General features: G+C 42.5%; 1 protein-coding gene across 1 annotated transcript in view; it reads left to right on the top strand.

Moving 5' to 3' along the window:
* ascc3 (activating signal cointegrator 1 complex subunit 3) overlaps positions 1–14,668 on the top strand; it is a 195,417-nt gene that overhangs the window by 47,266 nt on the left and 133,483 nt on the right. The window contains 1 exon segment of the mRNA XM_042106573.1: positions 4,550–4,675. Coding sequence (XP_041962507.1) covers positions 4,550–4,675 — 126 coding nt within the window.

Raw genomic sequence — 14,668 nt, 5'->3', positions numbered from 1 at the left:
TAATAATAATAATAATAATAATAATAATAATAATAATAAATGTAGCCGCAAGCGGCAATGGCGGGCCCGAGCACCTGCAGGCCGCAACCCGTGACATTTCATAATCCAACAAAGCACCGACGTGTTGCATTTGTAAAATGTACATATTTGATGTGTGCTATTTGTTTTTGCATGTTATTTTCTGGCACATTTACTTGCTTGGCCAGGTGGGGGCGCAATGCAAGGCAGGCCCATTGTGTGTCATCATATATATTAACCTGAGAAATTTCAGATTATTCATTTTAAGCAAAGAACATTTCTGATACACTTTTTGGCCAGATGGTGGTGCTATATTAGGCATATGAATTACACATGTGAATATCATCACAATAATGATATCCAATATTTTGTAAAGTTTCAGATCAACCAATAAAGGCATTAGCAATTTCTGGCACATTTTCCTGCTTGGCCAGGTGGTGGCGCTATGCCAGGCAGGCCCATAGGGTCTCTGGATATCATCATAATTATAATATCTATTAACCTGAGAAGTTTCAGAACATTCATTCAAAGCATAGAGCATTTCTGGCATATTTCCTGTTTGGCCAGATGGTGGCGCTATGCTAGGCATGTGAATTATATGTGTGAATATCATCACAATAATGATATCCAATATTTTATAAAGTTTCAGATCAATCACTTAAGGCATTGTCCATTTCTGGCACATTTCCTACTTGGCCAGGTGGCGGCGCTATGCCAGGCTGGCCCATTGGGTGTCTGGATATCATCATAATCATAATATCTATTAACCTGAGAAGTTTCAGAACATTCATTCAAAGCATAGAGCATTTCTGGCATATTTCCTGTTTGGCCAGATGGTGGCGCTATGCTAGGCATGTGAATTATATGTGTGAATATCATCACAATAATGATATCCAATATTTTATAAAGTTTCAGATCAATCACTTAAGGCATTGTCCATTTCTGGCACATTTCCTACTTGGCCAGGTGGCGGCGCTATGCCAGGCTGGCCCATTGGGTGTCTGGATATCATCATAATCATAATATCTATTAACCTGTTAAGTTTCAGACCATGCATTCAAAGCATAAAACATTTCTGGCACATTTCATGTTTGGCCAGATGGTGGCGCTATGCTAGCCATCTGAATGACATATGTGCACATCATCACAATAATGATTTCCAATATTGTATACCTACTAGGTTTCAAATAAATCAGTTAAGGCATCATCCATTTCTGGCACATTTCCTGCTTGGCCAGGTGGTGGCGCTATGCCAGACAGGCCTATTTGGTGTCTGGATGTCATCATAATCATAATATCTATTAGCCTGAGAAAATTCCGACCATTCATTCAATGCACTTTGACTTTATGACACATTTCCTGTTTATGTGCAAGATATTATAATCATAACATATTACAACATATCAAAAATCCCTTCACAATTTAACATCAGCGTCATCTTGCCATCATATTTGCCAAATTTCACATGAATCTGACAAACCGTCTAGGAGGAGTATGTTAAAATTCATCATATGACATCAGTGTAATTGCCATTCTTTCTGTTGCCAGGTGGTGGCGCTATGCCAAATATGCGTTATGGGCATGTAAATATCATCACTACCATGGTATTCAAAGACCTGGGAAATTTAAAACATTTCAAGCCTTGCATGGTGAATTAAGACACATTTATTGTTTGCGTGGAATGGTATTAAAATGAATAATTTCGTCAAATTACAACATATCAAAAAAAGCTTCACAATTTAGAATCAAAAGCAAATTGGCATCATGTATACCAACTTTCACATGAATCGGAGCAATCGTCTAGGAGGAGTACGTTAAAATTGATCATGTTCATAATGCACAAAATCACAATTACCTCACTTCCTGTGGGCGTGGCTAATGGCATGCTAATACAAAAGTCGATTGTTTTTGGGAGTTACATACACCCACCAAATTTGGTGTGTGTATCTAAAACTATAGGCCAACCACAAGTCACAGTGACATAAGGGGGCGCTATGGAGTTCCTGGGCCAAGCCCAGTGCCAAGGCTTTTCCCCTGTGTATTCACGGTACCTCTTGACGTGTGTGCCAAATTTCATGCGTTTTTACCCATGGGAAGCACCTCTTTTGGCATCACAATTCATCACATTTTAGTCCGCATAAAATCCCAAATACCTCACTTCCTGTTGGGCATGGCTAATGCATTGTACATACGAAAGTTGTTCATCTTGGGGAGATACACACACCTACCGAATTTGGTGTGTCTAGCTGAAAGTATGTGCCAACCACTGCATCAGTCACCTAAGGGGGCGCTACTGAGTCCCTGGGCCACGCCCGGGGCCAAGCCTTTATGCCTGTGTAGCCATTATGATACCAGATGTGTGTGCCAAATTCCAAGACTTTTCATCCATGTTAACCACCTCAAAAATAGCAAAAAGGTGAACTAAAAATAATAATAATAATAATCTTTCCAAAAACAATAGGGCCTTGCGCCCTTCGGTGCTCGGGCCCTAATAATAATAATAGAGTTATTTTCAAAGACTCCTGAATTTCCTTTCTCCAAGTTGGATTTGAGCATTGAACGTTGGATAGCCTCATCATCTGGAGTTTCATGTCTTAGTCTGTGGCATAGGGAGTGAGTGAGTGAGTGGAGGGAGGTCTTAAGGGGCTGCGGAGGCCTTCTGAGCCTTATTTATCCATCGCTACGGCAGTTTGGGCCATTATTGTGCATTATCCACTACAAGATTACCGAGAGCCTTTGTTTTAATCCCATTTTTATGATATCTTCATTTTAATTCCTGCTGGTGTTTGGCTCAATGCTGATTTGCATAAACTCATTAGTGGCTTCCTTTTGTGTGTGTGTGAGAGAGTGAGTGTGCGTGCATGTGAGTGTGTGTGTTTGCGTGGACATGTTTTTTTTTTTTTTTTTTTTTCGGAGGGAAGCAGGTGTTTTATCTGAAAGCATGGTGGCTAGATCAAGTCAATACTGAGTGCAGCTGTTCTGTGTGTGCGTGTGCGTGTGCGTGTGCGTGTGCGTGTGTGTGTGTGTTTGTGTGTGTGTGTATGCATTCATGATAGAATAAATAGAGTGAGATGAACGCACATGTAGACTTATCCCAATTATGACTCAGTCGTCTGATCACGATTATTAGACCTGACCAATCCTTTTGCATAATCATTAGAATTGTTGCCATTCCTATCCATTATACAAACAGGTAGATAAAACACAAATGTCATATATAACTATTTACAATGTTAAGTGTAAATAAATGGCCTTCAAAAGGTGAATGTATACTTGTGGCCATATCCAACATGTGCATAAAAATAATCGCAATTATTTGTATGACAGTTAATCGCCAGCATGTTTTTTTGGCAAAGCCCTAATGTGGGAGAGATGTAAGCATTAAGATGATGTGGAAGCCAAGAGGAAGTGAGCCAACTGAAATGTGTTTGTGATGAGTGAGTGACTGAGGCTGTGTGTGTGTGTCCAGTATATGTGGGGGGGGGGGGGGGGGGGGGGGGGGGGGGGCTAAATAAATAAATATGTTTGAGGTCTACGCTTCTTATTTTGGGGCCACACTCAGGAGGCGGAGACAGCTGGACAAGTCCATTCATGAGGCTTTTAGCTCGTGTCTCCGAGGTGAGACCACCACAGGCACTAGTGCCGCGGGCACTTAGGCAGACAGGCTTCAATCCTCACCAACATAGCGTGCAGTCATAGACAAAGGAAGTGAAGATGTGAATTTTAACATCAAATTTCCTTAAAATAAATACAAGCATAAATATGGACCTTTTTCCTGTGCATGTATTAGGTCTGATCCTGGGCTGGGTAACAGACTCAATAAGTGTGAATATATAACAGTGCTCTTAGCATCAGCCTGGATCTGGGTCTTGTTCATTTACGTGCTCTAATTTGCAATTCTTCACACAAGGTAAACACCGCATCAGTAGGCTAAATGCTCATCTAGGGTTGTCTCTTCTGATGCTTGGCACTTCACGGCTCAGACAGAGGAATGCATCACAGCCTGACCTTCGATCATCGAGAAATCTTCCCACTGTCGATGGGAGCGCTCGTAAACAGCTGAATTAGCAGCCAGGCTCAATATCTTATGTGACATTTAGTTTGGCTCAAACAGCCTTCCAAATGTTAGGTAGTGTTGATTGCCTTAGAAAACAAAAGCACAGTGCAAGTAGCTTAATATTTGTTTTTACTTTGTTTGATAAAACAGAACTCGTGATAAATAACTTCTTGCATATACAAAACACAACCTTTGTGCTCTTGCCAAAAGACCAATTTTCTGGTTACGTTGTTTTTAAGGCTCAAAGTCACCATCCTCCTGCTAGAATACCTTGTCTTGTGTGGTTTATTTTGTGCATCTTTTGAAAAGTGCTGGCAGGCTTAGTTGCATCTCTTGAAGCACAAGGGGTGTGTGTGTGTGCGTGTGCGTGGGTGTGTGTGTGTGTGTGTGTGTGGGTGTGTGTGTGTGTGTGTGCCCTTATTCCTGTGACGCGTCTTCTTCCTCTCAACTAACTCTGGTTGCTTGTGTGTTCAGTTGCTGCTTCCAGAGGGGATTCGGCGGGACAACTGCAAGATGTACGAGGAGGTGGAGATCCCACCCACGGAGCCCATGCCTGTCGGATTTGAGGAGAAGCCTATCTACATCTCAGATCTGGATGAGGTGAGGCCTTCACCCATACCACACCCCCGCCCCGCCCCGCCCATTTTGAATCTGAGGCTTTTTGTTTCTAATGATGTTTTTATGTGCAAGCCTGAAACAATGTGTGTCTTGCAGCAATAGGAGCGCTGTTTTTTGCGCTTCAAACTTTTTGTTCTCTCATTCACTGAAGCCTGTCGAATGGGTTTGTGTGAGTGTGTGTGTGTGTGTGTGCGTACGTGCATACGTGCATGTGTGTTTGTGGCAGAGAGAACTCAGCCTGAAGCTTGCTTTTTCTATGTATGCTTTATGAACCTATTGCCTGGTGAGTGCATGTGAGAGAGAGGAGTGTGTGAGTGTGTGAGTGTGTGAGTGTGTGGGTGTGAGTGTGTGTGAGTGAGTGTGTGAGTGAGTGTGTGAGAGAGAGTGTGTGTGTGTGTGTGTGTGAGGGAGTGTGTGAGGGAGTGTGTGAGGGAGTGTGTGAGGGAGTGTGTGTGTGAGTGAGTGTGTGAGAGAGTGTGTGTGTGTGAGTGAGTGTGTGTGAAAGTGTGTGTGTGTGTGTGTGTGTGTGTGTGTGTAACAGTGGGTCCTAATGGGCCCCGGTAATAGTGTGCTGCAGGTTGCTGCTCCACTCCTTCCTCTCGGTGTGTGTCAGGGGCTGACTGGCTAATGGACAGCCCCACAAAGCCCCTTGTGAGAGGGGAGAGAGCCCACTCAGGCCCCCTGTCACCAGAGTAACCCATCACTCTCTTTCTCACACACACACACACACACAGTGTCCAGCTCTCCAGCTCTCCATTTGAGCTCCATAATGACTGATTTAGTGGTTCTATTCAGGCCGGTGCTTATTATTATGGTGTGGCCTAGCAGGATGTTTTATTATTTTAAAACATGTGCATGCTATTTGTTATTATTGTAATACAGGTACAGGGTACACATAATGCGACATTGAAAGCACCCAGTGCCCACAAATGAGGTTACTGTAATGTTCTGTTTTTGTCTGTTTTGGGAAAATGCACATAAACAGAAAAATATCTTCATCACCGGATTTAGAATTTCCTTTTAATTATTATACATTTCATTATTTCAGTTGGGGTTTTTATTTTTAATTGCATTGTATAATGCAATGAAAACACTCACAATTTTTCATAAAGGTAATTTATGAAATCTGTGGTTGTATGAGCAACATGAATTAAACTTACCCATCTTAAATGCAGTGCAGCACCACAAAAGACTGTCAGCAAATTTTGCATCACACAAACAGTCACCAGTGATAAACAATGTACAGAGACACAAATAAAGCCGTCTCCCAGAGATCTTCTTTCTGTTATATTGGTGGTTATATTAGACACAGAGGCTCACTGCGGTGTCCTTGGTTGTGCTATTCCATCACGTCAGACCCCAGACGCTCGCCCCTGGTCCTACGTGCAGCCATATTTCTGCTGGCCAGCAATGGCAATGTCAGAAAAGTCAGCGCAGTTATGAGCCTATAATGTAGAACATAATGTTAAAAGAGACAGTGATGGCAACAAGGATTTACTGCAGCCACATGTGTCTTGAGAACTGTGGCTAAATGTATGCTTAGACACACATTTTTGGATAGGTCATGATAATGGACATGAAGCCAGTGTTTGTGTAGAATATTGACTTAAAGCATCAACGCTCAAAATGCATGAAGGAACAAAATCATTGTCAAATTGTCTCGGACGTGTTCCCCTTGGGCAGTATTTGCAGTATGTCTAAATTGGGAACACTCATCCCATCCTGTCATGTCCTGTCCTGTCCTGTCTTACATGTATCGTATCATATCATGTCCTGTCCTATCATATAGTGTCGTGTCGTGTCGTGTCGTGTCGTGTCGTGTCGTGTCGTGTCGTGTCGTGTCCTGTCCTGTCCTGTCCTGTCCTGTCCTGTCCTGTCCTGTCCTGTCCTGTCCTGTCCTGTCCTGTCCTGTCCTGTCCTGTCGTGTCCTGTCCTGCCGTGTCCTCTTTTTAGCCTCCTTTTCCTGGTTTCCTCCTCATCCTGGAGAAGAACCTTCTTCAGTATCCTTCTTCTTCTTCTATATCCCTTGTGAGGGACCAGAGCGTCACCCCAAGTATTTGGATGGGTAGGCTCACTGGCTTTAGATGGTGGAGGTGGAAAACATGGAAACCAGAGCTCAACGTTGTATTAAAAAAATATCATGACGTTTATTTATACTTAACTCAGAATTTCAAGAAAGAAAAATAATAAAAAATAAATCAAAATAGCATAATGCTTTTAGTTCCAAACGATAGCACAGCAATCAAACACTTTGTACATAGCCTCACAGCAAGCTAGTACTTACCCTCTCTCTCCTAATGCAGAATGAGACCCTCTTAAATAGGCCAAAGCATTAGGCTAAATTGGCCCCTTCAGGACTAGTTTGACCATACCAACAATCAGGGTATTATTTTTAGCCTAAGGCCATAAATAAGCTATTAACTAAATACAAAATAAACATTACATGAAAACAAACTATTCTTATTATATCCAAACCGTGTTATACAACATTTACACCACCTATTCACACCACACATATATAAACATTACTACAAACCAAACACCCCTGTGTACAATGCTCTGCCCCCTCTGCCCTGGGACGGGGAGAAATACTGCCCCTACAGCAGCACGCGCAGCCGCACCGGACCGCGAACCAGGAAATGTGTGAGTAAAAGTATGTATGCGTTAACCAGGATTTTAGACAGAAACAGGGAGTAAATGGAACATTAATGGAGTGGTAAAGCAGGGGTCTCAAACTCAAATGAGGTGGGGGGCACTTCTGCCAACCTCATCTGATTGGAGGGCCACGTCAGTGTTAAAGAATAATACAAAAAAAGAACGGCTATTTCTGAAAATGCAATGTTTTTTTTTCAAATACTACACAAAACTGCAAACAGAAAGTGCAAGTCTTTTTTATCTCTTTTTAGACACCTGTGCTAGCAACCTTAGCTTATCAATAAAATAATGATAAAATAAATATTAATACAAATTATAAAAAAAAAAGCAAACAAAAAGCATAAAAACAGGTATGCGTGTGTTTCACACCAAATAAAAATATTTTCCTCTCATAACTTATTTAAACCTGCATGGTAAACTTTAGGCGCCAGGGTTAAGAAAACAACACCATTGGATGTTGACATCAAAATTTCAAAAGGTTTGAAAGTGGTCAGAGATAAAGTCCTACTGTAAATATAAAAATCTTTGCGTATAAACAAAAGTTTATGAAGGGGGTAAATTTACCCATCTAATTTGCCACTGGATGGCATGCACCTTTCAGTAAATACTGGATGTTGAACATATTTGAGCAGGTTTACTTTCTTTTTTGTCATATTACCCATATAACAAATTAACAGAAAAACAGTAGGCGTAAGATGTAAACCAACAATAATAAACTATTACTAGCATATAACCATAAACCGTTATTATAGGCATACAATAGCCTGGTCAAATCAGTTCCTATCGTGGGTGACTTTGTAGTTCTTCAGAGCCCTTTTTTTACTACCCCTGCTGTCTGTACCACGTCCATTACGGACACTATCATCACCATCATCATTACCACTGTCATGTTGGGCAGTGGGTCGAAATAAGCATGGCATGCTTAGTGGACACCGTCGTATACACGCAAAGACGCACCTCCATTCACAGACACACCGTGACTATCACTGTCAATAGTCGATCATAATAAAAGGCAGATATTCTCCTTCAGAATCAGAATAGGTGAATAACATAGCCTACCCAAGACTTCATCACACGTGAAAGTTTTTTCAACATTAGGTGTCGGCCTATTTCTGCATCAATTTGTGCAAAAGTATGGCCTGCATCACTTCCGCGTCATTACAAACCAATTGCACGTCTTCGTGCGGACTAACATTCGTGTTACAAACAAAATGAACGCGAATGCGTTAATGGCGCATAGCCCCTGCCATCCTTCCCTTTAAACACAACACCCCTGTGTTCATAAGCCGTCCATACACCTTATATAATAACATAACCAAAATAACATGATTAATTTAGGCAATGCATAATGTTTATGAGGGAGCATGCGGGTGTATGTGCGTGCGTGTGCAAATGTCCAAGAAACTCTCCCGCTCTCGCGGGTACAGTTCATAGTCAATGGGGGAGTACGTAACAGTGAGAAGTGAGGTTCACTTTCTCACATCCCTCCTCTTGTAAAATATCATTCTTCTCATTTTCTTTGTCTGTACTGTGCTGCTCCATTGTTTACTAATCCTTTTTGACCCTTTGTCCATGTTTTGCATTTCCCCTCCTCCATGTTCTGCATTTCCCCTCTGCCACGTCCATCAATGTGTCAGGCCGACAGATGTGCAGACACGGGTCAGGTAGCAGGATGCTGATGGCCAGTCCACCTCTCTATGCTCCTGCTTAGGCGCTTCTGTGTGACAGATGGATTTGCGATGGCGTACGTATGGCAAATTGATTGGAGATGCTTGAGTCTGAGTTGCCTAGTGCCGCGATGTGGCGTGCCATGGCCTGCTGCCCGGCAACAGGGCCTTGAAGAGTTTTCTGGTTTCTATGCACTCTGTTTCTGATCCGTCTAGTGGGGTTGAACTTACAGTGGCCAAGCAGGGAGTTAAACCTCATCTGTGTGCCCTCAGAGGTAAACTGTTCATCTGCTAGACTGGAGTCCCATATTTGTTCTCCAGGGCTGATGATGTTGCACTGGACAGCACTGGACAGTACTACTCATATGCATCATTACTAATACACTTGTGTCATTGTAAAGACATCTTGTCTTTTGATAATCTTGGGTCTGTGTCTGTATAGTTACCAAACACAACTTCCTAAAGCACAACCTAATGTATTCATTTATGTATTATATATCTTATGTTTTATTTAAAGATTGAAGATTAGGTATTCCTTCGGGAGAGCAAATAGCAGCAGCACTAGTGCACTGTAAGAGTGTGAAGCCAAATGCAGTGTTATCATATCGGAGCTGAGGCCTAGCTACAGGACAAATGTGAAGCCAAATGCAGCGTTATCATGTCGTAGCTGAGGCCTAGCTGCAGGACAAATGTGAAGCCAAATGCAGTGTTATCATGTTGGGGCTGAGGCCTAGCTACAGGACAAATGTGAAGCCAAATGCAGTGTTATCATGTCGGAGCTGAGGCCTAGCTACAGGACAAATATGTCTTTACTTCCCATTTTGGCTCATGGAAGTTACTGAACCCACAGCTCAGTCAAGTCCAATCTAGTGCTTCTCTTCTTAAAATAACAAGATTCTAGGTGCTTTTCTAGTGCTGTAGAAGATAAATGACTGCTTTTGTGTTTGTAAGATAATGATGCAGAATTGGGGAGCTATTTAGTGATATGGTGGCTGTGCACTCCCTTTTGTTTAGGGAGAGAGGTGTCTTTGTTTTGATGGCCTTGAGTCCTTTCCATGATGAGAGGGATATTAAAAAAGGGTTGACTGCCCACCTGGGGTCCTGCAGTATTTTTAGACCTGTTCTGGGAAATGTCAGACATGAAGGAGAGTTTGCATCTGATGATTTTTGAAGTGGTGCAAACAATACTATCTAGCTGCTTCCTCTGCTGAGCTGTGGTGTTGCCATGCTGCTACAGATATGGGAGAGTTGAAGACACCGTTTTCAGATCCTCATCTAACTGTAGAATGTCCTTGAGTTGTCCTTGAGATCAGGAAGGAGGAAGAGGTTGTTCCAGGAAACAACCTCCACAGCATTGACGGTCAGGGCCTGTTGAGTTGACCAAAGCTGACCAGCTCTAGGTTTGGAGACGTTCAGCTCCAGCTTACGGAGAGAACTCCAGTCACTGCAAATAACTAGGTATTGGTCAGTTCTAACACCATCAACCAACTAGTGCTAACTTCATGGTGTGTGTACACTCGATAGCTTGCCAGGTGTTTTGTTAGGAGTTTGCATATAATAACCTGTTTTATAACATAACCTATGATAGGTAGCCAACGCTGTGAATTAAATCCTGATAAAGATTTAATCTTCGCCGACAGCCATGTTTCGGCCTCCATCTTTCGGCCTCCATCTTTAGAATACATTAGCCAAGGAGAGAAATATCTGAAATTCTAGCTCAGCCTTTCGCATTTGTTGTTCACCGAAAGACAGAGTTGTGCTCGCGGCTGCTGGGAAACCCCTTATGTTGAATCACCTGATGATCTCTGACTCTTCGCATGGAGATAGAAGACCCTGTTAGCTTTATTTTTAACTATATATCTTGTACAGTATTGTCAAATTACGTTAGCACTGATCATTTGTTACCTTTACTCTTTGTTTACAAAATTGCTCGCTGAATATAAGCCAAAATAACAAATTGACATTATTCATCTTGCATGAATGGTTTCACAGACTAAATTACTAAATGCAATGTACAATTATTTTTCTAAATTAACCTCATTACGAGAAGGAATACTCGATAAAATCTTGTAGCGTCACCTACGACATTGTGGTACAGCTTCCGTAGCTAGTAAATCGCGCTTGGAAGGGGGGGTCTGTTGCAATACCGTTACCATCTCACCGCTAGATGGGACAATTTCCCCCAAGAATTAACCCACGAAATGCACAGTGTAGCTTTAAGGCATCTCAACAACTATCCCCTAAGTATACATGTCACTATAGATAAGCCAGTAATAGTTTATCCAAATATGAGAGTGCCTTGCTTGCCAAAATATATGCTTACAATATTCTGTATTGCAGTAGGTGTACACACACACACATACACACATACACACACACACACATACATACACACACACACACACACACACACACACACACACACACACACACACACACATACACACACTCACAAACAGGCCATGGTGGGTAGGGTTAGGGTACCCATGCTCAAATGTCTGCTTGCGGCCCTAGAGTCCTAGAAGCAGCCCTGTTCTTGCCCTACTCTGTCTTAGGTCGGCTCTGACCCCTGATCTTTATTGCGGCACCTTGAACATTTCTGGGTGCACGTGTATCATGTGCGGTTAAGTGCACCGGGGCCAACTAATTTAACGTTATCTGGAGCTCCGCTTGGAATGTTTGGGAGTCATCAGTGCAGTTCTTTTTGCGCCGCTTTGTATGTCACTATTGCTCTAACTGCCCTTCCTCTCCTACCTCCCCTCCCTCCTCCTCCTCAGCTCATTCTCAGGGCTTTTAGCCGCTTGAGCGCCTGTCTTAGTGTGCATGGGTGGCACACACTGAGCTGGAAGAGCAGAGGAGATGTGGCTTGCAGCAGCGACAGCTTTTAAGGGGCTGTCATTGCCATCAAACAAAATAACATGCCCTGGAACAGGTTGTACTGGGAAGCCACGTCACTGACAGAGCCCAATGAGGGCACATTCTCTCTCTCTCTCTCTCTCTCTCTCTCTCTCTCTCTCTCTCTCTTTCGCACACACACATTATCTTCTTGTCTTTGTTTGTATGTCTCTCCCTTTGTTTCTCTCACTCTTTTTTTATACACACACACACAGAGATCACTTTGCAACCAGTGTTGTCTCCTCTTTCTCTCGTTCTGCCTTTCTGTTTGTCCTCTGTGGCAGACGCACACACACAAATACACACACACGCACACACACTTAATTTTCTCTCTCTCTGTCCTGCTCATCACCTTGGGGATGAACTGTAAACAAAGGCAGTGAAGCGGAGCAAAAACAAATTCCGTTGGAATGCCTTGATTATGTTGCCGTGGAGGCGACGGTCATCTGTGCCATCCGATGATGACCCAGGGGAGAGCGGCTTGGTTGGTCTCTTCTCACCACACCCAGTTGCCTTCTCTCTCTCTCTCTCTCTCTCTCTCTCTCTCTCTCTCTCTTTCTCTCCCCCCCCCCCCCTCCCCTCCAAGAACAGGGCATGCATTTTTCTTGTGGTAAAGCATCATCACCAGGTAAATATTAGACACAACATCCTGTAGGATTTCCTGTTGAAGGAAAGTGAAGTGGGATTAGGGCCATTTTTTGCATTGGTTGCACTGGTTCGACTAACTTTTTTGTGCACCAGCACAAAATTTAGGTGCACCCTAATTTTTTCATCGTGCCAGCTTTAACACCACTTTTTCAAGGGCACCTTTTTATCACTCTCCATATACATTCCGTGTCTGAGCTGTTGTCATAGCATGGACCAGGAATGACAGTATTTGAGCGAATGACTGATTTGCGGCGCCCACACACAGACCACCATGGTGTCCATTATCCCGCTTATTCCACTGTTGCCACTTGCCAACTCCTGTTACAATTTAAACGTTTTAATCGCTAAAACGGTCTTTTTTGTAGAACTGCTTTCTTCCGACACATATCAACTAATTTCTCAACTTGCAGGACAAACTGCCGTTACTAGTTCTAAATGGATAGTTGCTACGGCCAAAGGCCGGTCGTTAGTTCTATCTCTCCCGTTGTCAAGCGGGCGTATCCCAAGATTCTGATGAACTTTAGCTTTGAAACATCGCTATTTTACCTAGCCTGCTGTCATCCATCTAGCTAAAAGCCACCTCCGTCATATGCTACAATGTTACTATGTTCTGAACGTCTGCATTTTACAGCTCGGATGCAACGTGACGGTTCATTTAAACTTCACAACGAGTTCGGCAAATTAATATACAAGTGTGATGTGGATGGATCTACTTCATAGGTGTGCAAATAGCATACGGTTAATGGTCGTTCTAAATTACGTAGGACAATGGGAAATTCAACCAAGCAGTGGAATAAATGTTGTTAATAATTGATAGTATTTTATGATCTGCATAATTACTAATAGCTTAACATATTTAGTCATTTGAATACTTAATATTGATTTTTATGTTATATTATGATTTTAAAAATATTACAGTTTCTCTTTAATGTCAGTACAGTGGTGGTGTGTAAGTCAAAGAAAATCTTTCTGGGATCATAGAAGAGATAAGTGTCTTGCAATGTTCATTTCTATGATTTTGGTGAGCACTACATTAATGATAGACATGACACGTGAGCCAACGGGATAGTTACCTAGAAGGAACTCCCAAGATGTAAAAGTTTACTAATACTGTAGGTTGCATAGCTTACAGTATTTTGGAAATGTCATTAAACGCAACATTAGGCCTAAATGAACTAAATTCCCTAGCCTAGGTAGGTTAGCAACACAAACTTGAAAGGTGCAAGTCAGCAAATCAACTTAACATTAGCCTACTATTATTTGTTGCTGTGCGGCCACTAGCAGCCATGTCTCGCTACTTATCTCATGACAGCAGCAGGTTAAAAGCTGTGTGTGTGTGTGTGTGTGAGGAGAAAAGACACAGGCTACGGGAAAGCACCGAATGTCATTCTTAAAAGTATCGATGCTAATAAAATTAGGTATTGTGACGTTTCTAATTTCATTAGGGTATTGCGATACTTTTGTAGTATTGGTGCACCGTGCAACACTAGTCAAAAGAGAACAAACGCTTAGTTTGCGGAGAGACAGCAGATGTAACGACCTTATAACGTTGCCAGTCATAGTGCGAGTGCGACCCAGGACATTTTTTTAGCCACACCCTTAAAAATGTTGCTCTACTGTAAATAGGTCGAACTCTGGAGCCCTGGAGATACATGGGGGTTCTTATCCATCTACCTGTCCCTCTCTGTTCTCTACTGTCCTGCCTGTGAGAGGAGGAATGGTCACAGTAGATTTATACACCCCGCGGGGCCTATCTTTCCCTGCATGCCATTTTTCCTTCCTTCTGTCCACCCAGGAAACCATTAATTAAACCATTGAGCTGTGTGTGTGTGTGTGTGTGTGTGTGTGTGTGTGTGTGTGTGTGTGTGTGTACACTCATCCTCATGAATCAATGAGCCTTCCCTGGCTATTTCATTCATTTCTCGGCATAGATATATGGTTGTGTGGTTGTGTTTGTGTGTGTGTGTGTGTGAGTGGTTTACATAATTGACCTGGACATTTTGCAAGCATACTGTAAAACTCAGCTCAGCAAATTGAATCTCAAACCACCAATCACGAGTCATCATCACCGGTTTTGCAAACAGCAAACATGCATCAAGCGTCCAGTCCC

Source organism: Alosa sapidissima, chromosome 10, assembly GCF_018492685.1.
Source record: "Alosa sapidissima isolate fAloSap1 chromosome 10, fAloSap1.pri, whole genome shotgun sequence".
Classification (NCBI taxonomy): domain Eukaryota; kingdom Metazoa; phylum Chordata; class Actinopteri; order Clupeiformes; family Clupeidae; genus Alosa; species Alosa sapidissima.
Note: the sequence above shows the minus strand (reverse complement) of the source record. Positions and strands in the feature narration are given on the sequence as shown.